This window comes from Phalacrocorax aristotelis, chromosome 2, assembly GCF_949628215.1.
Source record: "Phalacrocorax aristotelis chromosome 2, bGulAri2.1, whole genome shotgun sequence".
NCBI lineage: Eukaryota > Metazoa > Chordata > Aves > Suliformes > Phalacrocoracidae > Phalacrocorax > Phalacrocorax aristotelis.
In genome coordinates this window covers 125,575,879-125,601,157 of record NC_134277.1, presented here as the reverse complement: position 1 = coordinate 125,601,157, position 25,279 = coordinate 125,575,879, and the positions used below count along the sequence as shown (strand labels likewise).

At 41.7% G+C, this 25,279-nt stretch overlaps 1 protein-coding gene across 1 annotated transcript in view; it reads right to left on the bottom strand.

Moving 5' to 3' along the window:
• The window catches only part of TGS1 (trimethylguanosine synthase 1), a 29,900-nt gene extending 5,354 nt beyond the window's left edge, over nucleotides 1-24,546 (bottom strand). Inside the window, exons 1-12 of the mRNA XM_075085036.1 lie at nucleotides 24,371-24,546; nucleotides 23,400-23,464; nucleotides 21,323-21,495; nucleotides 18,460-19,312; nucleotides 16,845-16,962; nucleotides 15,816-15,902; nucleotides 14,576-14,747; nucleotides 13,905-14,256; nucleotides 12,974-13,147; nucleotides 11,907-12,050; nucleotides 10,255-10,471; nucleotides 9,084-9,162 (exon numbers count right to left, since the gene is read on the bottom strand). Of these exons, the coding sequence (XP_074941137.1) occupies nucleotides 9,084-9,162; nucleotides 10,255-10,471; nucleotides 11,907-12,050; nucleotides 12,974-13,147; nucleotides 13,905-14,256; nucleotides 14,576-14,747; nucleotides 15,816-15,902; nucleotides 16,845-16,962; nucleotides 18,460-19,312; nucleotides 21,323-21,495; nucleotides 23,400-23,464; nucleotides 24,371-24,468 (2,532 nt within the window). The 5' untranslated portion in view covers nucleotides 24,469-24,546. The remainder of the gene's footprint in view (nucleotides 1-9,083; nucleotides 9,163-10,254; nucleotides 10,472-11,906; nucleotides 12,051-12,973; nucleotides 13,148-13,904; nucleotides 14,257-14,575; nucleotides 14,748-15,815; nucleotides 15,903-16,844; nucleotides 16,963-18,459; nucleotides 19,313-21,322; nucleotides 21,496-23,399; nucleotides 23,465-24,370) is intronic.
• Between the last annotated feature and the right edge of the window lie 733 nt (nucleotides 24,547-25,279).

Below are 25,279 nucleotides of genomic sequence, written 5' to 3'. Positions count from 1 at the left end.
CCAAAATTTTTTTATTTTGCGTTTTCCTGTGAAAATATGACTATTCCCTGCTGGCAACTCTCCTCATCCTGGTCTGTTCTTTAGCCCAAACCCACATACTCGGGGGGGCAGACACTGCCTCCTTTGCTGCGCTGGGTAATTCCGCACGTGCCACACGCCTCCCTGGGCAGAGGCAAAGGGTGCAGCTTCAGCTAACGCCTCCCTGCATTCCTCTCACCTGGATGCTTCATCAACTGCTGACGGAAATAGTCCACAGCTACAGAGAGAGCCAGGGAGCATTAAAAAAAGTGGCCAGCAGGTTTGGTCTCAAGTTTAAAATAGGAGACACCAGAAAAGAAATATGAAAAGGGACATGAACAAAGAAGATTACTTCAGGAGCACAAGTTGCTTAAGGTGCAAATTTGCTTTATATTTTTCAGGTGTACTTTTGAACTCTTAAGGTTTCCCTGCTAGCCTTGCAGGTTCTTTTTCATCATACTGAAATTCCTTTAGTAAAGTACCTTCCTATCTGTTCCAGCCACCAACTAAGTATTGCCATTTTTTGTCCCCTCCAAGAAACTTTTCTGGGGTGTGAGAAATACAGGCTTCTTGGCTTGATAGGCAGTCACACAAGGACACTGTGATTCATTTAATTTTATAGAACACTAGTAAAAAGAGGAACCCCCCTCCCCACACAACCAACCTAAAGGGTAGGGGGGAGAAAAATCCCAACCCACTTAGGAAAAAAAAAAGGCAATGGGTGTTCTTCACACTGAGCATAATAAAACAAAATGCTCTCAGGCAGTATTTTTCAAAATGTACAGGAATGCAGGTGAATTATGCCACTGCCATGGTGGTGCTGCCACCCTTTGACAGGCCAGAGATTTATTTATTTTTTTTAAACTTAAGGTGGGCAAACTACAATTCAGTATTCAAGTGCTATGAGCTTTAGGAAGACTGAAGATCAGAAGTGCCACTCTGAAAAGCTGTACACTGGGAGCATCTTCTGGCTTTATCTTTTATCAAGGACAGAGAACAGACGTGAGTTTAAAGTGGGCTGCTTAAATGCTGCCATTAACAACATGACAGTCACAGCTGAAGTGTACGCAATTACATTCATTAGAAAGGATCAGCCTGCAAAACACATCAACCCACAGTTTTTTACCTGCCAACTCACCTAATACCCAAGCACCTTAAAAATACAGTCAAATTAGTCTGAGTTCCTCTCCTGGTCCCTCACTCTCCGTTTTGCTTATTGTTATATTTACTCCTAAATAAAGATGGTATTGCTTGGCAGGTGCCATTTGGCTAGGTCTCCAGTCTAAAATCACAGCTAAATGAAAAGGGACAGCGGTAGCTTTACTAGTCAGCCTCCCATCAAATTTCTTAATTCACAGAGGTTACCATGTATTTTATTAAACTGATCTCTCTGCTATAATTTTCTGTTCTCTGATTGACACCAGATAGAATTAAAATAAGTAAATAGGTAAATGAGGTTTACTCATCTTTACACTCCCTTCATTGACCTGTAATTGAAAATAAATGGACTTTGAAAAACAGAAACACAGCAAACATCTTCCTGACCAGGCACTAGACTTGCAGACAAAACAAGGCTTTGGTGTCTAACTCTAGATTATCTCAAAATGGATGATGAAGATGGGGTAGGAACAAAGGCAGGGGAAAAAAGAAAAGTACCTGCGTAATGTGTATGCTTGACTACCAAGGTCAAGAGCACTTTGCTCAATTCTGAGCTCAGGGAATCACCCTACACACTAGACAAGGAACAAAAAGTAATTAATATCTCCTGGCAGTATTTGGAATATAAGCTAGGTCTGAGACACCAACATTTAGGACAGCAAGAGCTCCAAGAACAGTGAAATTTCACTAAATTAGGCATAGCTATCACAACCAACAACAAGGAAAAAAATCAAACTCCAAACCCAGGAATCTAGTAGATTCATAAAGTTTTGCACCAGTTATCAAATCTTCAAATAGTAAAGATCCACACAAAGTTTTCAACACAGAAACAGGAAGACATCTGAAAAGTGACTGGTTAAAAAAAAATAATTATCAACAGTGCATAAAGACTAACGTAAACCTTTTCCTGCCTCCAGCCCTGCTTCAGTTTTTAAAAACACAGTATCGTGAGTGAATAAATGCAGCCTGTATGATCTTCCTAGTGGGGACTCTGTTACAAAACTATACGACACCAAGCAGACTGCCTGTAGGTCAACTCATGATGGATGGAACTATAACTGGCTGGTAACAAATAAATCACGAGCTAGTTTAAATGGAGAGAGGCTGCCAATTTGCATTACGATCCCAGTTTATATAGTTCCAAGTCAACCAGTAGGAATCACATGGGAGAATACCATAAATAAAATAAACAGAAGAGCATACGCCTGTGAACACCTTGCTAGTGCACAGCATTTATCACTTCCCACAGGATCTCCCACACAAAAGTTGTGAACGTCGCACCACAGCCACCACACAGCTGCTCTCATGCAGTGCATCCTCCCAGTGCTGCCGCTGTTGCATCCCCAAGTAGTACACCCACTGTCCTGTGCTCCTCCAACAGGCCTATGCTCCTCAAAAGCTATACCGGCTTGCCTTCAGCAAGGTTCAAAGAACACAGACATTTTTGAAAACACTTTGATCAGTCAAGTGATGTGGTCATGGAGAACAGAGGCTGCAGTGCTACAGTCTTGACTAAAGTTCACAAAAAAAACAGGTCTTGATTGAAACTTAAAAGACAGAACCAGCTTTTCCTTTGCACAGGCTTAAGTTAAAACCCTTGAGGTGCTCTCTAAAGTTTCAAGGACAGGGAAAACTCCTGCAGATACTGAGTAGTAAGTTATCTGCAGCCATCTAAAAAAAGCCAACTAACCAAAACGAAAAACAAAACAAAAACACCCCCAAAACAATCAACCTGACAATGTTTTGCCTGTCATGCCTTTCTGCTCATGATTTTAAACCCAAGTATCTTGTTTGGTCCGTCAAATTTACAGAATTATGGTTGATGTGGACAGCAATCAACAATTAAGATTCACTGTTTATTCCAATATGTACTATATGATATATATTAATATATGTAATTATGTTAATATAAGAACATTAAGTTCTCTTAACCATAAAGTTTGTTAAGAATTTACTCCAATGCTTTATGAAGAGCAAAACTGTATATATGATTTGATGAAGAAATACTACTCAAAAATGGTTAAAAGAAAGAATATTATTATTTGACACATATAACCCAAAAAGCAGTATTGATCCTCTCCCTCTATTACCCTACACTGTTATAAGGGCCAAAAATAGCTGGCTGAAAAAGGGGACATTTTGCAGAAGTTTAAAGCAACTCTAACAGGAAAAGACATTATTTCCAATAAATAAGAGAGCTCATGTTTATGAAACTGTGAAGCACACTCAAATTTTGAAGAGGGGCTGCTTTTCAGTCATTCAACTTTTCAAAATACTTGACACTTTTTAAAAAAAAAATTAGATCTTTTCTCATACCCCATACCATCAAGAAGCCTGCTAGTGCAAAAAATTTAGAGCAAATTAATAGGGTCCGTGATGTGGTTTCACAACACGGTGGCTATAACCCTCTGAGCAGAGTCACAGTGCCACATCCCTTCTAGGGATCTATATTTAAGCTTCAACTCATCCATACAGAGAGAAAGGCTTCTGAACACTGGCATACCTTTCTTAAATCATATGGGTTTTTCTTTTGTCACAGGCTGGATCTTGGATAGACCAAAACTTCTCTAACTCAAAAGACAGCTCTCAAGTTGAATAATAATGAGGCATTTTAACTCTCAGGATCATCTTCAATTAGCAGCGTCACTCATATTCTGTCTTAAGAGCAGACCAATATTATTATAATAGATTCACTTGCTCTGCTGTAAGGATCTGAAAGATTGAAACGTTATCTGAAAATTGGCCTCAATTATCCTGCTGTTTTGATATACTAACACACGACCCAAAATTAAAACTTGCACTACTGTATGCTTGAGATATTGTATATACAACATTTCCAGCGGCTAGAAATCAGAAAGAATTAAAGATAACCCCATGGTAAATAGATAAATGTGTAAGATTGTCTTTTTGCTGAAAGAAGAATCTGTTTCTGCATTAAACCCCAGGCATTGAGACTACATTTGCAGTACTGTGTCCAGTTTTGGGTCCCCCAGTTTAAGAAGGACATGGAACTCCTTGAGCAAGTCCAGCAGAGAGCTACCAAGACGGTCAGGGGACTGGAGCATCTCCCTTACAAGGAAAGGCTTGAGACACCTGGGTTTGTTCAGCCTGGAGAGGAGAAGACTGAGGGGAGATTTCATCAATACCTGTAAATATCTAGAGGGTGGCTGTCAGGATGATGGGACTAGGCTCTTTTCAGTAGTGCCCAACAACAGGACAAGGGGCCATGGGCACAAGTTGGAACACAGAAGTTCCACCTGAATATGAGAAAAAACTTCTTTCCTGTGAGGGTGACAGAGCAGTGGAACAGGCTGCCCAGGGAGGTTGTGGAGTCTCCTTCCCCAGAGACATTCAAAACCCTCCTAGATGCATTCCTGTGCCCCCTGCTCTGGGTGTGCCTGCTAAAGCAGGGGGGTTGGACAAGATGATCTCCAGGTCCCTTCCAACCCCTACCATTCTGTGATTCTGTAATTTGTACAATATGAATGTCTTCAAAGAATGGTGAAGAAGTTTAGGATAACCATGAGGGCACAATACAGTATCTGAGCAGTTAACCATCCATGGTCAGGGTAAGTAATAAACTCCTCATTCGTCAGTACCCCATCTCTCAAACTTGGCTAGGCTGGTAAAGATGTGGCCATCTGTCTCACAACATGCCAGGTCACCAACCAACGTTTTAGGCTCCTCAGTTTACTGGGGAGAACCATCATGCAGCCTGACTCCATTCTGACCACCAGTGAAAGAACAATACCTCAACAGCAGCATTCAAAACACAGCTTACATGAAGAGTCAGAAGCACCACTAAGTTAGTATATGAACACTTGGGAGGGTACGTTTAGGTATCTTATGTAGCTGAGTATGCCTTCTGCAATAAGGTCTTCCACCATTAGGAAGGTCCTACAGCAACAAATCCCAAGTTCCTCGTCCTTTGCAGCAAATATTGAGATACAGAAGTATTTTCTGGTACAGAAAACAGCCCATGCAAGAGATCGGGCTACTTGGGATGAGTCCTGGTCCCTGAGGTGAGTACACACTTCCCACTTTGCACAATGAGGCAGATCACAGCTTGCTGAACATTTCATAAACAACATTTAATCATTCTGTCTCAACAAACTTGCTTCTGAAGTCACTCATAAAGGTCTCTGTTACATTTTGCCTGAGTATTAAGACCTAAATGTAGGATCTCCCTCAGATACCACCCTTCTTCCCCTTCACCTGGTAGAAATGAAGCAGCCAAGAAGAGGAAGGATGCTGGGGAAGGTTGAGCATTCCCTGCTGCCACTAGAGTCAATCAACAGCAGAGCAAGGGGAAGAAATTTATTTTCATTCACTTTCACCCCCTCTTTTCATCAAAACAAATTCTGCCAAGGCATGCATGTTTACTTTTTTTTTTTTAATATCAGCTTAAACTAGTACTGCTAATTCCCACAGAAGACAAGAACAGTTTTCAACTACCCAAGTATTGTTTTCACTTCATTTTGCTGGGGTATAATTTTCATTTAAATGTGCAAGCCTATCTCAAACAGTGATTTCCAATTTTTTCCTACTTTTTGGGAATTCTAAGGAGGTCAAACTTCTTATTTTGCTTTTCAAAAACACCAGGGGCAGCAAAATACAAGTTTAGCCCCCCACAACTGAAGCAGTATTAATATGCTTCTGACGGGTAGTTTCCACGACTTACCCTCTTTTTTTTTTTTAAAGGGACGTGAAAAAAACTTAAAGGACTCATGTAAAGATGCTGCAAAGAGATGGGTATCAACAAGGGTGTCACACATGAGCTACATAACAGACACCATTAATAAAACAATATATTTTTATGTATGTGCACACATATACAATTCCTGATAACTTAATTAGAAAGAATATTTTGAAAGATTGATTGGACCTAAAAATGGACCTGCATACATTACAAATTTTCTAACAAGTACATGCTTGTAAACAAGATTTGATGCAATTAAGGGAAACAGTTCACGTTTCTTGTAAACGAACTAACCATATTCCACTGGTTCGCTGCTCCCTCTTGAGGCAGAAGTACAGAAGTTCGTTTCTCCTCTTCCACCTAAACTCTGAACTTTGTAACGGAATTCAAAGAACCCCATCTCTCTCTACAAGAATAACCCCACGCAGAAAAGGCTGTGCCTGCAGACATAATAAGCACCGGTTTTGCAATAAAATCACGTGGAACAAGGTTGGATGTCTTGTCTACTATTAAGGCAATGAACACCAAGTCCTCCGACACAACTACGTCAAGGTCAGCTACCAGCTGCTTTCACACCAGCAGCAGGATCCCTATTCTACATTAGCTATCTAGCTGTAGAAAGAAGCACGTATCTTCCACTAAATTTGCACCACCTTAACTAAAGGTTAAACAATATTTTTATTTTAAGGTTGCTTTAACTGCTGGGCATTTATTTCCATTTTTGCTTGAGGTCCACTGTCAGACAAGCAAACCTGCACTGATACACTGCCTTACAGTCGGTATAACCATTGCAAACCTCCGTGAAGATGTTAATTAACTCAGCTTCTACATCAATTTTAACTGACAAAGCACACAAGCACACCTTGGCTGTAGATTCAAGCCAGTCAACGAGAGACAAGAGGCAGAGTACTTAAAGTTTTAATAACTGCCACCTTACATGTTAAGCATGTTAGACCACCTATTTTAGGAGCTAAGCATCTCTGAAAGCCTTACATACGTGTATGAGCATACAGAGTTAATATCTGAGGACACAGAAGAAGCAAATCTTACATTCCTGAGCAACGCCATCACAAATCAAACTCAAGTTTTTAAGTTTCCATTCAAATCCAAGGCATCAGATAATCTGTTCAGCAAATAATGCCTTATCCAAGTTATTCAGTTTTCAGGTATTAATCTCCTGCAAAAAATGTTTAAGATTTACTTCATCAAGCTTTTATATGTGCCTAGAGCTTATGGACTACATTCACAAGCCAAGCTCCATCACTACCCCCTAGCAGTGGTGTCCACAGGCCCTTGCCAAGGCATTTGTTGCAGCAGAAGCCACCCTATCTGGTCCACAGCAAAGTAAGATGGATGAGAACTGCAGGCAAAACCATGAGCAAACTGCGAAGACAACTGTCTCCACTAACCATTAGGAACTTCAATGATACATTTTTTTTCCCTGGAGTTTCACAGCCCTGGAAGCGTAGCGGCAGTAAATTCAGAAACTTAATTCTTAAATACAGCCAGAGACGATGGCAGCCAAACCCATAACCAGTCTCCTGCGGACCAGAGGGGGGACCGCTAAGGTCATGTTTGGGACGGTCATGTTTTATACACCTCTGTCCACACAGGATTAAGACTACATTTGCCTAAACACTGGGCTAGATTCACGTTCTCTTCCCCCAGCCTCAGATCATCAACATTTAGGTTTTTTTTTTTAAATACAGGCACAATCTCTAAACAAAGACACGAGGAGCTGATTTCTCTCCCTGAGAGTAGCACATAGCCTGGACAACTGACCTGAACCCAGGGCTCCAGCCACATGCTTTTAACAACTAAGCCGTGACCACAAAGCCATGTTTTTGAGAAACAGCAGTTACTCTTCAGCCATTTGTGTAAAGGCAAACCCATGGATATATATCAAGGAACGCTTAGAGCACACCAACAACATTCAGAGCCAAGATGTAGAGGTGGCAAGACACCTAACTCAACCATGTAGAGGTGCTGAGCTCTTCTGTAGGAACGGGTGCAAGCCTGGGGATAGTACTCTTATATGCTATGTGAAATGTAGAAGCCTTTGTGCATTTATAAATACAGTAAAAAGTGCTCAGTAGCAGAGCAGAAAATTGTTAAGGTTCATCACGGGAATGAAACATTTGATAAAATGCAGAAGTTGAAAGTATAGAACCTCTGCCTAAAATTAAGGTCCCTGTTCAGAGATTCATAAGCCACGTTGACATTTCACTAGCCTGAAATGCAAAACACAACCAAATCATCACCTGGTGCAGCAAATGGTGCTGCACATAGCGTCAGCTCATAGTGTGCTTATACTTAGGCCATGTGAATTTCAGCTTGTTCCTCAAGCTAGCTGTTTGCCACCAATGAATTCTGCAAGCCACCATGTGGCTTGAGACCTTGCCTGCTCTAACTCAGACACAGCTTTTGGAAAAGGAGGAAATAATCCTGAGAAGTTCTGTGGCACGTTGGAGGTGAGGAGAGCACCTCACTGCTCCCTGCTTGAGCTACAAGACATAATTAACATAGAAAATACACAGAAAATACACAGAGGAAACTAAACCAGACACTCAGGGGAATTGTTACAGTCATCTAATTACTTTTAAAAAAATCTAACAAAAATCTCTAACACAAAAAACCCCAAACCAGTGAAACAAATTGTGTATCTAACTCTCTAATCACTGCAATGCAAGCAGCCCATATGGAACTACACACTTGTGTGGAGAGCATCACTACCACGTCTGGTGGCATGACATTTGTCTCTGACCTGCTAATCAGTGATAGTAGTGACTGCAGGCTGTTCAGTGATTCCCTGCAACTCCTTCGTAACTTGAAAGCCATGAAAGTTTAGGACTCAGCAACTTCTGAGATAGTAAGAGCTTGTTAAATATTTTTTTTTCCATTTAAAATGATGTATCTGTCTGGCACCCAAGAAATCTACCAGCTTTGGATCTTCTATAAGAACCTCCAATCTGTTGCTTTATGACGGAACAGTATCAAAATCATGGAAATAAGCTACTGCTCCCATTTCTAAATATATCAAAAGTTCTGCAAACAGAAATCACTTAACATAAGGTTCAAACTTAAAACAGCCCACCACCACCGCCATTCATCTGAACAGACTTAAAAGTCTTAAGTTTGTGCTTACAATACCTATGTTTTAAGCCAGCTGAGCTTTTTGTAATTACCAAACCCTTATCCAGTAACACACCTGGTCAATGTCAGCATTCCGAGGCAGAAAATACACAATATTGTTGGTGATCTTCTTGGAGAGCCTAAAAATTTCAAATGTAAAAGCCAGTAAAGGAGAAAACAAGAATGGGGAAGGAGAAGTTGCTTTAGATTCATTAATTTTGAAAGTATGTCCCAAATTCAGTTATTATACAATTAAAGTATAGTTAGTCTTCTGGGCGTGACTCAGATACTCTTCTGAAATGCAGAAATTAGTATTGTCTAAATGTAGAAACTCTATTTCACCATTACTGCCTTAGAAAGTAGAAAAAAAACCCCTACACCCCACTTTTTAAGAAAATTTAACTGAACTACAGAGAAGTATTTGAGAAATTTGAATGTAGTTTATAGCTAGTACATTGGTTTGATATTTGTTTTCTAATCCATTTCGTGGAATCTCTCATGCGTGCATACAAAAATTTCCTTGCTCTTACAAATAGGGCTACATTTTAGCCAAAAAGGAAACAACCGAGATTATTTTGGGAGAAAAAAACCCACCAGACTTCATATTTGATTAAACTACTGTCCTAATACCTTCCCAGATGAATGAGTGCTCAATACCGCTGTTAATAAGTTACTATGGAATTTTATACATTAATTAATGGGTTAATATCTTGCTTGCACTCTTCTGTGATTTCCCAAGTCATAGGCAGGTGCTATGATTGAGAATAGCTTGAGTAAGATATTTTAAATTATTTTATAAATCAATTAAAAAGTGGAATTAATGACAAAGTCATGGCTCCCATAACTAGTTATTACCTACATATATGCACACTCATGGCTATTTGATTACCTCAGGGTATTTTAATAAAATAAAGGAGTTAAGACTGCTAAACTAATGTTTTCGTATAAGAAGTTACAACAATTCTCTAAAGGATTTTTTACTTTTAATAACAATTCTTTATGATTTTTTTTTTAAATAAAAAATGGTAATAAAAATATTTAATTTTAGGTGGTCAAAGCCATATAGCTGAGTTTGGGGGAGGAGACCTAAACAAATGTGGCACATCTGGGACTCCAGCCACGGGTCATATCACCCCCAGACAGCTAACTGGACATGCAAACCCCATGTTGAGAGGAAGGAGGAGAAAGAGAGAAAACTGCTCATAAACGACTGAAAACTGCACCAACAGGTAACTTCGAAAGGATATCCATCTGGGCAAATCATGGTTTGGATGTCAAAGATTTCGGCAGTGGCGTAGTCAGGCCCCCCCCAGGGGGGGCTGAGGAACACAACATCTGCTTGCAGGTCAGCAGCCAGCACCATGAAGTCTCCGCACACGAATTCTATCTGATCTGCCACGCCGTACACCTCCGCGTTGTTGCGTGCAAGACTGAGCTTCTCTGGATCAATATCGATAGCAATCACTGCAAACAAAAGAGGGAGCAAACACACAGCTTAACACGAGCTGCAAATGCCACCCAACCACCAAAAGGACGTTTCAGAAGGAAGGTGCTCTTCTGCAGCCACCAGATACAAGTCACATCTATAATCTACTGGTGTGCGGTGAGTGACTACCTCAGTTCTGTAGGTCATGGTAGACATGAAGCTATAGTTCCTCAGAGGGAAAGGACCTGCCCTTGCATGGCAGAAGCAGAGGTTCCACCAAGAGCAGAACCGCTGCGTTTACAAACCAGCAAGGGAAGCCAGGCATCCAAGACTGGGAACGTTCAGCTGCTGTTGCAAAGCTGGGAAGCTTTAGCTTTTGGCAGTCATACATCTACTACCATGATGATCCTCCATCTCAGCTCTCGTAGCGGACAGGTAAGGCAAAGAGAGGAAGTCCTCCTCACTTCAGTCTTGGCAGGAGCCTGATAGCTTAAATGGTGTCAGTTAGAAACTTACCTTCATTAAACGTTTATCTGTGGCTGAGCACATTGTACTGAAATTTGAGTTTAAAAAACCCACCCAACACAGCACAAGAAAGATAATACAAGGGCAGTACATAATCACAGAAATAAAAATTTACCCAGGAAATACACAAAGCTAAGTGAAATTTAGAAAAAAAAAAATATATAGAAAATATAGATATATATAGAAAATGTATATAGAATGGATCATAGAATCATTAAGGTTGGAAAAGACCTCTAGGATCAAGTCCAACCGTCAACCCAACACTACCATGCCCCCTAAACCATGCCCTCAAGTGCCACGTCTACATGTTTTTGAACACAAATGCAGTAGAAGCTACCATTTGTCTTGCTCAGAAATCACTGAGAAGCGTTAGATGAGCTGGTATTTCACCACAGGGTTTGATGAGTAGATAGTCAATGTTTTTACAGAAAGCACTCTCAGTGTTTCACTGCAATTTCATTACCTGGCAACAGGAACTTAGACGAATATTAAGTTATCGCTTTTCTGTATTTGATACTCCAGCACCTGCAGGTGATCCCATTCAAACGTTTTAAGTACTATTCGCATGTAACCTGCTTTTGAGTACACAGACTTGGCGTAACAATTGTGAAAAGGAGCATCTTTGTGGCATCTCTGCAGGATGGCACTGCAACAGAACTCAGCCTTTACCAGCAATCTTCAGAGCACCTGAGGGTCTAGTTACTATGTCACATAAAAACAACTTTAAGTATTACAACTCAAATCCAACTCTGAGTTAAAGTAGTAGTTTTACAGAAAAATAGAAAGCTTATATTGTGAGTCTGATGAAGCAAAAAAAAAAAAGCTTCTGTTGCTTCAGAAACACTGATAAAAAAACCTACAAAAATCAGCGAACAAAGTGTATACCCAAATTTTTAGGGAAAGAAATTGAAGAAACAAAATAATGTGCTATATACAATACCTGCTTACCTCTTTTTGAAGTCAACGCAAACTGAATAGCATTTCCTCCAACGCCACAGAATGCATCCACTATGATATCACAGTTGAATGACTGACTAACACGGATGGCAATATGCTCAGCTATTTTCTCAGGAGTAACAGAAAACCAACCCTCTGCAAAGGAAAGAGAAGACGTATGGTTTTGCCTCTTATTTCAAGGTCACCTAAATTAAAAACAAACAAACAACCCACACAAACTGAAGGTTTAGCGTTAATCCCAACAATTTTGGCTTAGAGCATTCGACCAGGAAATATAGGCTTTGAAGATGATAAACTCTGGTCAGTCCAGCGATTTGCTAAGCAAACAAAGTCTCACTGAAGCAAACAGATATGCCTGAATCTCGGTAAATGCTTTGTTGAACTTAGTGCTGAGGATTCTGGCTTATCAAGGACAAGTCCACCAAGACGGCTATAAAAAACTTTATACATCACAAATACGCTCTGTAACAAATACAACCAGAGATATATTCTCTCTTATCCAAAATGTTATTTTCTTTACAGCAATGTCTGGTCTGAGAAGTAATCTATGTGTTCAAGTGGGAGAGCATTAGAGGCAAAAGGCTTACAAACCCAAGATACAAATAAGCAGTAATCCTAATTCCTCCTTTACCTATAAATTTGTGATTTGGAAGTGGTTTTCACGTAAACATGGAAAAAAGTAACTTTGAAAGTGACTACTGAAAGAACAAAACTAGATCCGATCCATCAGCATATTTGGAAGTTTCACAAAATTATTTTATAAAAAACATTGAAATAGAAATATGTCATCCAGTTTCTGAAAAAGTCCTGACCAAGCATAATTTGGGTACAGTATGATCTTCAGCAAACACCAGGACTAATGCAAACAGGGGTGTCCCATGCTGGAAGCTCCAAGACTTCTGTTCACCTGCCTGCTGTGGGATGGGATTAATCCAGAGATGCACGCACACACTCAGTAATGCTCGTTCTGTAAGAAAATCAGTAATAACCTGCGAGAAGGGCCACAGGTTTGGATACATTTTATACCACCAAGTCAGTGCACTCTGTACTAAACACACCTCTGTCTAGTTTAATTCCCTCGTCGAACCGAGAGAACAGCCGGTAGCGTTGTGCCCAGTACTTGGCCAACTCTGGATCGGCAGCAATCTCAGCAGGTATAGCTCCCAGCGTGATTTTGTTCCTCCTTCTCCTTTTTTTCTCCTTCTTCTTTGCAGTCATTTTTTCATCTACAGCTGGAAGACACTGCAAAAGTTAACAATCACTGTTCTCGTAGGCTAGGAACGTAACTGGTAGGTAGGTGGATACAAAATGCTCATGTTTAACACCACTGCTAAGTGTCCTTTATTGCTGTTTGCCAGATTATGCAGAGTAGTGGTTTAAGGTAAAAAAAAAAAGCATCCTGTATTTCAAGGCAATAGTGTTACCTGACAGGTATCAGACACAGTCCCAAAAATCGTAACACTTCAACCATTATTGAAGAGCCTTAACAGGCTAGCCATCATCTTCAGCTGACGGTGATAAGCTCTACATAGTGAGCAAACAAGTGGATCAAGCAAGTGGATCAGAGACAAATTTAATGCCTTATATATATGTAAGGAATATGAACCAATCTAGACAAGAGTTTTACAGTAGAAATCTACCATAACTGAAGTATTGTAGGAAGTATTAAACTGTATGTAGAAACCTGAATAATCCTGTTTTCCTTTGGTTACAGGGTTAATAATATATTTTTTCCCCCTCCCTTAGAAAACAATTTTAACAACACATGTTCACCAAAGCTCAACAATGTGCAGCTGAGACCTGGGATTCTGGCACTCCAGGAGTAAACTACTTCCACTAGCACAGCTCTCAATCGGCCTCATTACCCCTTGGACCTAACAAGTCTCTTTGAATAAACAGAAAAAATACATACCACACAACGCTGTAGTTTGACAAGGCAGTATTAAGCCTACTACCAATTCATTTCCAGTTTATAGGAAAATGATGTACCTTGGTTGATGTCCTCTGTCTCTGCCTGGAGATAATCAGGAATATCCAGAGAGACTATCTGCCGCCCGCAGCCATGCTCCTGTCTCCCTGCACCCTGCCCATCGGAGCTGTTCGCCGCCGTGTCCTGCGCTTCCTCCTCAAGGTTACTCCCTCCACATTCTGTGAAGGCCGCACTGGAAGATGGTGGCTTTTGTTTTTCAGTGTTCAGTGTTGCAGTCTGTGCAGCAGTAATGTTTTCCTGATCCTCTGAGTCGCTGCTCACCAACAATGCCTCCACATTACCCTGAGGGGAGGCTGTCTGGGATGGGGCTTCCTCCCCAGGTTTACTGACCTGCTTTAGGAACTCTTCCACCTGCAAGTGTCAAATATCATAGATGATTAGATGGTGCTGCTAACCAGCTACCTAAAGCACGGTTTAAAAGCCTTACGGTTCAGAAGCACCCACCATGCATGCACTCTGTACCACATGTATTTTGAAAAAAGTAAAATATCCAGAGTCAAAACATTCAGGAAGTCCTTAACTGTGCTCCCTTTTTACAGCATTTGGAAACAAGTTGTCTTTGGGAACTAGATACCAGCTACTTGCAAAAGAGAAACTCACAAAATTGTCTCATAAATGCATTTATAAGCATTAGTAAGGTAATCACAGCAACGCTAACAATTAAACCTACCTTCTTCAGAGTTTTACTTTTTTTACAAGACGTTTCAGATTCCTCTGTAAAGAAGATGTGTGTGTTTTTGCTCTTCCTTGGTTTACGCATATCCAAGAATTTGGACCTGAGCTTCTCTTTTTTCTCCAAGTACTGCACACTTCGGTGGGTGAAATCCGGAATTCCACCATACCTGAAATTAAAAAAAGCCAAAACAAATCCAACTAACAAAACCCAAAACAAAAACAACCAAAACCCCAAAGGCCATAGTTGGTTCATTTCCAATCTGGAAGCTTTAACATGAATGTTGATGTCTACAGAAAATTATTTAGACTAAACTGTTTCTTTATGAGACATTTGCTCCACACTTAAAATATATGTCACTGGATGTAGCTGCAAAACAATGTACCTTCAGGAAAACTTTAAGATTTCTATTTGAAAATGTTTACCTAAATTGGTTTTAGATTTTTTAAATTTTTTTTTCAATAGTTGTGTAACTTTAGGTGAAAACAATTTATCAGACCAGCCTGAAGAATAGGAAATGAAAAAATGTCTTGATTAGTAGAATAAAACCTCTTTTTGGTGGATGCAAAGAACCTCCAAAGCAGCTACTTTTGTCCCCTAGCAAATATAAGGGCAATCACTTAAATAAATTTTAAAAAGTAAAACAGAGATTGTCAACTACAAAACACACTATATATATGTCCTAAACAACTGACATCTTGCAGAAGTGCTAGACCTAAGCTACAGTCCACCTGTACCCTCTGATGTTACTTCTACAGCACTGACCACCATATCTTTAGGTCATACCACCAAAAGTGAAATTTCACTGGTCAACACCCTGGCAACACTTTTTTAGTATAGCAACAATTTACTAGAATGAAACAACCTCATTCCAATACGAAACAGCTATAAACTATGACCTAAGCTCACAGGACTCCAAACTGAAAGGACCATTTGTTGTCAGAGCTTTTAAGGTCTAACCAAGTAGCTGACCAGCCATTTAACATTTACACAACTGCAAGTACCTTACGAGTTACACTTCTGTTTCAAAGCACTTTTCTTGTTCTTTAATTAGACCCCGTAACTTTGCATGTCTCTCTAGCCAAAGGATGACAGTTTTATCAAGAGCAGACTAACTTTGGAAATCATCTTCAAAAGTTTTAACAAAATGGGAATGGAGATGAATGGTCTATTTGAATAATAACAAGGGAGCTGACTTGCTATGAAAAAAAGCCCTGAGTTACTCATAAACAATTACTTTTGTCCTGTGCCACACTTGAAACCCAAAACAGAGCAGGTTTCCTCAGGATCTTCCACTGGGTTCTCATCGACATCCAGTTCATGGCTAGGAAAAAATGCAGATGACAAAGTTACTTTCTGTAAAAAACGCTCTTACTTTACAGATATACCAAAACAAAAGTATTGAAAACATTTAAATGTGGGCTTCAGTAAGTTCTTCTGTGCACTGCTGAAACCAAGCAAGGCAGATAGCATCAGCCTATTCATACGCATGAGCACGTACCTTTGGTTTTTTTCTTAACCCAATTTTAGATATATGTGTCCTTCTATTGGGGTTAAAATTTCCCAACTATTCTGAATGACCTCTTAAAAATATATCAAGCCGTAAGTGGAACTGATGAAGATAGCGTTTGTTCACCCTATTTCCAAGTTACATTCATCATCTATTATGTCATCTATAGTATTATCTATTAATGCTACAGCAACAGCAAAATATTAGAACAAAACCAAAGCTATGTGATTAACCGATAATAATTCCTTCACCTTTGAGTTTGTAAATTTATTAGAGAGGAAGACCCCTCTCATAATCTTTGAGGCTATTAATTTTCTGAGAAGAAAGAAAAAGACTGTGACAAGGCAGAGGTTAGCTATTTTATGATTGCCATAGCACTCAGCACTTTACTGGCACCACACAATCCAGTTAAACAATACAAATTATTCACTATTGTTCTTGTATCGTCTACACTACTTAGACCTAGATAAGCACGTTGTCCTATCCAGTTTACCAATCTTGTGTACTTCAGTGGCACAAGAATAGTGCTGTTGCCTTGCACAGTCACTGAGGCCATACGGTTTTCATAAAGCAACAGAAGGGAAGAAATATCCACTGCTTGTTGCCAGGTAAAGTGATAAGCAATGATGGAAGACTACGTGGTTTCGTACTGAAGTTTTAACCCACAATCTCAATCAAATAGTTACTATAGATCAGGAGTCTTCTGGACCTGGGCTTCTTGAGGAAAAAAAAACTCGTCTAAATTTCATGACTTGCCTTCTCTTGACTTTGGCATGTCTGTATTCAGGAGGCTCTTCATCCTCATCTTCATCTCGGTCATGAAGCAGCAACTGCTCTTTGTTATTTGAATTCAAGCTACACGACCCCCGTGAACCTAAAAAAGATAGATGAAATCGTATTTTCCTTCTGCATAAATCCATTCCTTTTCTTCCTGTCCCAAAGTACGTCTGCAGCTACAGTTAGGTTGTTGCATATACCCAACTGTAACAAAGAAGGCACAAATGCCAAAAACACGTATCTTTACCTGTCTTCGTTTGAGGGGCAACATACCAGTACAAACTTCCAGTATTAGTCACACTGTAGAGTTAATAATCTTAAGTAGGACCAACTTCAAATTATCTCAGCTAGCTCTCCAAGAAAAATAAAATGCCTACAAGGTAGAAATTTAGAACAGTTTCTTCCTTGCGCAAAAATTTTGTTTCCATTTCATTAGCTATGCAAAGATATTCACATACAGAATCACAGAATGGTACGGGTCGGAAGGGACCTCTAAAGATCATCTTGTCCAATCCCTCTGCTTGAGCAGTACACCTAGAGCAGGGTCATTTAATAAGAGACAATTCCAACACTCCTCTCATTTCTTGTTGGAAAGGAAATTTTCCTTTCACTTCTCCCATTCCAACTCTACTGTAGGATCAAGATGGGACCACACCTCTTCTTCATTCCCTAGAAAGTCACTAGCAACAGAGTCAGAGGTTTCCCACGAAACTGAAGCCCCAGCTGCTGACACTTAGCTCACCTGCTTCACCCCTCCTCTTCACCAGGAGAAATTTTACAGCAGTCAGGAAAGACGTTACACTGCTGCTTACAGCAAACACTGGCAGGAAGAACTGGCAGGCGAATGAGATGGCTCTCTCTTTTCTCTGCACGCTGAGCTGTCTGGCAAAAACGTCTCCAGCCCAGTCTTGTACCTCCCTCACAGAACAGCAGTGTAAAGCATAGCCACTGGCTTTCACCATACCACAGTATTACCTGGCACTTTCACTTGTTAGCACTAGTTGTGAACGTATGAATTTGGGATTGTAAAGATGACTGCAGCTCACTGCCTAATTGATAACTCAATGCTGGAAAGCACCTCTCTAAGACATCTGGTCCGCAGCAACACAGTACAACAAAACAAGAGTTTACTTCAAGCATGGCACTTTTAGACGAAAGGCAAAAATAAACCCTAACCCCAGAACTGCTGTTCTTAAAATCTGTCAGATTCATGAGAACATCAACCTGGGTTTTCACTCATTTTAGATTCTCAGTGAGAAAAGACACATCAGCTGAATGACACAGCTGCAATACCAATACTAAGGTAAATAAATAAATAGGCACTAGCAGTGCTCTCACTGCTTTCTGTAGTGCATTTGAAGATTTATGAAGTACCTTTTCTGTTAAAATCACTTCTGGCTGAAGAACACATTCAATATACAGGTTAGAGAGGAGAGACATGGTCCAGAGAAGCAGAGGGAAGAAAAAGTAATCATTCCATAAAAATACATGATTGACTTTTTTAAAATGGCATAATACAGACATGCCATTGTTTCTTACATAAAGCCACCTAGAGGAATTCTGGTAGAATCAATTTTAGCTGATTTTGTATTACCTGACTGGTTAATACTTTTATTTTCACAAGATGCACTCCTTTTCCTGGTTCCTCCATCACAGGGCTCCTTCTGGCTTTCACAGTCAGACGAACTATGCTCTTGAGGGCTTTGGTGAGCTACTGTTAGAGCTGCGCTGCTCTGCTCCACCTCCTCCAAATTCAGATTTAAATTACAAATCCCGGAGATTATTTCACGGTGGAGCTCAGCACCTGAAGGGAGTGTTTCCTCACTTCTGGTGTTAGAGGGAGACATCTCCAAGCTCAGCACTTCACTGCGTTCAGCCCCTGGGCTAACCAAGTCCATTCTTCCCGAAAGACCCATCTCCTGGTTAACTCCATTAGCTTCCACACTGTCACCGTGTGAGCTCTCAGTAGTCCAACCTTGACTTGTCCAGTACTGAAACTGTTCCCAGTAATACCAGTACAGTTCGCTATAATGCTGCTCCCACTCCGCCCTGGTGTCTGGACTATTCCAAGGTTCAGAGGCTGTGGTGGTCTCAGACGATGAGACCTCTTGATGCTTCTCCAGCCAACTTTGCCAAAGAAGGCCCTCTCCGTACTCACTCCAGTACTTCTCCCATTTTTCTTTAAGTTTGCTGGATAAAGCCTCATTTGCAAGACTTTCTGAACTTTCACAGTTCCCTTTACTTACATCCTGAGGTTTGCTGCTGTTCTCACATTGCTCTGTAGCTAGGGCCAGCTCACCAGAAATGGACTCGATATGACCACCACAAGTTTGATTCTTGCAGTTCTGCACCATTTTATCCTCATGTTTTTGCTGTAACTCTTTTTTCTTCTTCTTTTTCTTTTTAATAATCTTCACGTTACCCCTTTTTCTATAATTTTCTGTTGCCTAAAATACAATGGAAAAACATATTTATAAGTCCACAAGGTATATGCAGTCTTTTCTTGTCCTCTCTCCAAGCACATTTCAGTTTCCATTGTAACCTTCTCTCTCACTGCAATCCTGCTGTTAGCTTTCTCCCCACAAAAGGTTGTAGGGTTTATGGGTCTGATAGGGCCCCACCGCATAACCTTGGCTGACATTTCTGAGGAAGCTGTGAGAAAGTCTATAGAAAGACACACACAAAAAAAAGGCAGAATTACAGACAGAAGTGGGGCTGCTGAGAGGGAAGTCATTAGTAGATCGAGGATTCAGAAGGAAAGACAATGTGAAACACTATAAAACACTAAAGGGACGTTGGTCAGGAATTGAGGGGTCACTGGGTTGAGCTCAACAGTAACAAGGTATCTCAGGAACATCAAGGACCTATCTTAGGGGTCTGTGGAGGCTGACCCTTCCTGTTGCCTGGTAGCTGCCCAGCCAGCAAACGCTGTTCAGGTGTCTTATTAGGTTAGCGAACATATAATGCTCAGCCTAATGGAACGTTAAATCCTTGCTATCTCTGGGTGATTTAAACAAAAAAGTATCCATTTATACTTGTAAATTCTGTAAATCCTGCAGCTGAATCTCTGTAAGTCTGAAGAGACTGACACAAAAGAGGGGTGTAATATTCTTCCCATCCCATACTGATCTCCAAGTTGGCTAACAGAAACACAAGGAAACAGCCTCCTCTCCAAAGAGGCGGCCCTTTCATTTGTGCAGTACAACCATTTCACTTCTTACAACAAACTCAGACTACTACAGCTGTCTAGTGAAGACAGAAACCTGTTACTAAAGGGAAACACTAAGGTATCTGATGAAATCAACAAGTTACAACTCCCTTGTTTCAGTGGGGCTTCCTGTGCTTACAGATATAAACAAGATAAAAACATGCAAGAATAGTGAGTTTTTCTATCAGATAAATGTACCATTTTTTTTTTTCCTAAACTGCCAAATTAGGTTTGGCAGGTAAAAAGGTGGTGGTGATAAGGGACTACAACTCACATGGGCAAAAGACTGCAAAGGTACAGATATTACTCCAAATGTCCCATCAGCTGCAATCCTTAGTTTTGTTGCATTGACAAACGTATAAGGTGGACTATAAAGAAGTCAGGTTCAAAGAACTGGCATTAATCTTTCATCCACATCCCTCATAATGTCAGGTTAATGCACACAGTGCAAAGCACAAAGCTTAGTTATAATCTAGTAAAAACACACATTATTTTCTCATTCAACTTATTTGCAGTATTACTACATAGCAACAAAAATTGTGTGTATACTTTGGGCTTGAAGTTGGATGCCTGTAAGGTCTATTTACATGCCACCAATTAAAATAATGTACAAGTTTCTCCTATTTATTTACAAATTAATCAGGTCAGAACCATGAAGTGCTCCGCACAGAAGTACTCTCTAACTGCTAGGGAGGTCTATATTCCATGAAGCGGACAATGTGGATATCCCACTGGCTTTTTCTCATCTGTGAACAACTTCAGTCTTTCTCTAAAGCCCAAATGCTCCCTATGGGAAGCAGAGCACCCAAAGCACTCCCACCCTTTGGAACAGCCTGGCTTTATCATCTGCAAGGGGGATCTGAGAAACTAGCGTTTTAGATTAGTATCTAAAGCTACATGGTTAAAGCAGACACTGTGAGCGCACATGCTCAGGCTGGAGTGTACTAGCTGTCCTGATGCAAAGCATCAACGTTACCCTGGCTGTTTTAAACTAGCTCCCTCTAGTAGCAAGAGGAATATAGATATTGAAGCATAAAGCACAGCCTGACCCTGTTTAGTCAAATTGGCAGGCGGGTTTTATAAACTGCACACACCACGGTGCTGTATGTTGGTACGAGCATGTGAGACAGGCAGCTGAAAGCCAGCTTGGATACATTTCCATGAACTACAGTCTCAAAAATAACTGAGCAGACATGAGCTACTTCTGGAAACACAAAGTACACAACAAATAAAGCAAATAAAGTTTTACCACAAAGTCCCTGTGGGCTGACTGCCCACCAAAGTGAAGAGGCAATCCCATACTCTTCATAAGCTCGGCCTCCGAGTCTAGTTCAACCTCTTCCAGATCAAGAGCATGATTAGTATCCTCCTTTAATGTCACATTGGGACAACGGTTCTCCTCCTCGGACGCTTGTTCCTCCCCTATTAAAAAGATTAAGTGAATATAACCTGCTTCAGGTACCTTAATGCAACAGCATGACCTACAAAAATTAGCAGGACTGCCTCTTAAGCTTCCTTTCCCATTTAAGATTTTCATCACAAGCATCTTATTTTCCCACATCTATCTATCTATCTATCATCTATCTATCAGTAGGAACCAAAATCTAACTTTGCCAGCCAAAACATTGCACTGGGTCTGGCTGGGATGGAGTTAGCTTTCCTCATATCAGCCTGTATGGCGCTGTGTTTTGGATCTGTGGCTAAAACAATGTGGATAACACACTGATGTTTTGGCTATTGCTAAGCAGTGCTTGCACAACATCGTAACTTTCTCTTTTCCCTACTTTGCTCTCCCCAGCAAGTAGGCTGAGTGGGGCAAGAAATCGGGAGGGGACTCTGCTGGGACTGCTGACCCAAAATGAAGGGATAATCAATACCATATAATGCAGTGCTGAGTAATAAAAAGAGGCAGAGGGTGCAAGTGCTTGGGGTTAACCCACCACAAACATTCACCTCGATAACTTGCAGAGCAAACTACAATAACGCCCAGCAAACAACAGGGAAATTAGTATTAGGAAAATAAAATTCTTTACAGGAGTTCCTTTGGCATGTATCAGAGCAAGCTTAAAATACAAGAAACTGCTGGTTTTGTTACAAATCTCTCAAAAACACACTAACAAAGATAATACGATTTTACAGAAATGTAATGTGTGAACTACAAGACATAATTACCTCAGAAATAACTGATCAACTGTCAAAACACTGTTTGCAGATCAAATTTTTAAGCAACACCATATGTATATAAAATGACAAATACCACTGAGAAAGTAGGAACTGTATATTGATGAAACCAATGAAATAGAAAAGCTCTTGAAACACTTGATAAAACTGAAAACTTTAAGATTTGGGTTTTGGGTTTTTTTTGGTCAGGATATATTTACTGCCAAATTATCGCACTGCACAAGACTCTTGTTTTTAAAAAAAAAATTGTGGTGGTGATTACTCTCACCACAATTCATCATATATGCACAAAACCAGGGTTTACATTCTCCTTCTTCACTCCATTCACACTGCCTCCATTTAACCTGCGCTATTCATTCCTAGATTCCATGGACATTCCTTTCTGTTCAGACTCCTTCCTTTCAAATCAAGCTATTATGATACCGGAGCTAGCAAGACAGCAATGGAAAAATTAGATACCAAGGGAGTTATGTTCAGATAGGCACGTGTGAGGAATCTGGGAGGATGGAGCAAGGGACTGGTGTTGAATTTGCTGGAGCATGCACCATGATTATTCCTAAAATACAAGCAAGTAGGGAGAGACTTACTCCTCTGGTCCTCCTCATACATTTCCTCATGTACATGCAAATCATAATTTCCCCCATCAGGGCTATTGCTTCTTCTCTACTTCTGGCCCAGCAGATTAATCAGCAACAGCTAATGTCCCAGGCTGGGGCAGAGTCAGCAGGACAGTATTACTCCCAGGCAAACATCTAGGATTTGCAGACCTTCTGTTATATAATTAAATTTGAGCTAGGGAAGTTGAAGTTATGCTTTGAGAGCAGGTCAGGCACTTGTGAGCTAATCTGCTCTGTGCACCAGGTGGAGATTATGCGAGCTGGTAAATTTGCACAAACATGAATAAGCATCACACCTGGTTTGACACAAACTTCCACATCAAGATTACAGTAACTTGAAAGTTATCCAAGTGCTAAGTTGTTATTCACATCACCCCCATAACAAAAGTACTGAAAAACAAGCCAGAAATAAGAACAAAACTATGTGTTAGCAGTTATACAGTCCTACTGCATAACTTAGACAACCACACCTAACTCACTTTCGGTACAATTGCACATCGTATTGCACAGTACGTTTTATTGCCTTACCTGTACTGTCATTGTCATCTTTGACATAGAAGCCTTTTAATCCCAGTTTATATAATTTTCGATCTCTGTAAAGATAGAGACATTAACGCAGAACATCATCATTAAAACGAGGGTTTTTTTACAGTAAAAACAATCATTCAGTGGAACAACCTTCCCAGAAACATGGCAGAGTCCCTGTCGCTGGGGTTTTCAAGATGCGATTGGGCAGGGTGATAGGTAACCTCATCTAGGCTCCCTTTCCCACAAAATGCTGGCCCAGATGATCTTTCGTGCTCTCTGTGATTCTAAACACAGGAAGCAAAGAAAAAACTATGAAACAGGCGGCACTTTAAAGCCTGACGTGAAAAGGCTACGCGGGACGGGGTCAGAAAGTGTTAGTGCTACACGGAATACCTGGAAATTAAATTTTTTGGCCCTCAAAACATTCTGCTCAAGTGGGTGGAATTTAGTGCCTTCAGTCCGAAACTGCAAATAAACACTGCAGCCACCACCCAGCGCTGAAGGCGCCTCATCTCTGCAAATGCCTCCCTCCGTTAAACACCGCGTGTGCTTAACATCAGAAGATCCGGTAACGGCCACGGCCTCCTCTCCCAAATCGCGCATCTGCGACCGACAGACAGACAGACAGACAGCCCGCCCGCCCGTGAGCGGCACCTCCCCCTCCCCCCCCGAGAAACCCGCTCGTCCTCTCTGGCTCGGGGAGGCTCCAGGTCCCTCCGCGGCCCTTTGGGGAAGGGGACGAGAAGGGGACGAGAAGGGGACGAGAAGGGGACGAGAAGGGGACGAGAAGGGGACGAGAAGGGGACGAGAAGGGGACGAGAAGGGGACGGGGGGCTTCTGTGCACCTCTCCCTGCTTGCGGCCGCACCAGCACGGCCCTTCTGCCCCACCCCCCCGCGGATACCTCTCCCGGCCACGGGGGACGCGGACACGCGGGGCCCGCCCGGTGCCGGCGGCGAGGCCGCTACTCACTCGACGAAGGCGCGGGAGCAGAGGCAGAGGATGGTGCGGGCCGGCCCCGCCCGCAGCAGCAACTCCGCCACCAGCTGTCCCCGCGTGTCCTGCACCATCCCTGCGGTGGCACCCACGCCGCGGTACGGACCCGCCGCTGCCTTCCGCCGGAACTAGGAGCTTCGGCCGAGGGCTCGGGTCGAGCCGAGCCGAGAGGTGCCGAGTCGGGCCGAACGGAGCCGAGTCGGGCCGAACGGAGCCGAGTCGAGCCGAATGGAGCCGAGTCGAGCCGAATGGAGCCGAGCGGAGCCGAACCACCTCGGGTCCGCTCAAGGAGCACCCGCTGCACCCGAATGGGGGTTCAGCTTTTAGCACTCTGCTTTGCCTGTCGGCGTCCCAGGCTGCCCAGCTGCAGAGGAGCTGGGCTGTTGAGAGCTGTAGTTGGGGGTGCCTGTGAAAGGGCAGCCGTAGTTACACGACTTCTGGTGCTTCCAGTGACTCCCTACAAGGGAATATATGTATCTTGATGGTGTTCAGAGTGGGGAGAAAGGAGGGGAGGAAAGGACATGGCAACAAAAATCTGCCACAAAAGATATTGCAGCAAAAATCTGGCAGCAAAATCTGTGGGGAACAGGAGTGGAAGGCCTGAGCAAAGCGTATCGGAGTAGTGACTGGAGCAGAAGTAATAGGAGAGCTTAAAATGAGGAGGGAATGGGGACAGGGTGTACAGAGGGAGTCAAAATGAAAACAAAACCTGGTGAGCAAAGGGGCCTGGGTGAAGGCAGGGCAAGGTGGGAGTGAGGAACCCCAGAGGGAGGCAGGGGTTGGGCGGGTGGGGAGGGTGAAAGCGCTGGGGAGCAGCCATGTGTGATGAACGTAATGGTGTTTTGCTCCCGGACTTCTTTCCTGTGGAGGGAGTCCTGCTTCAGG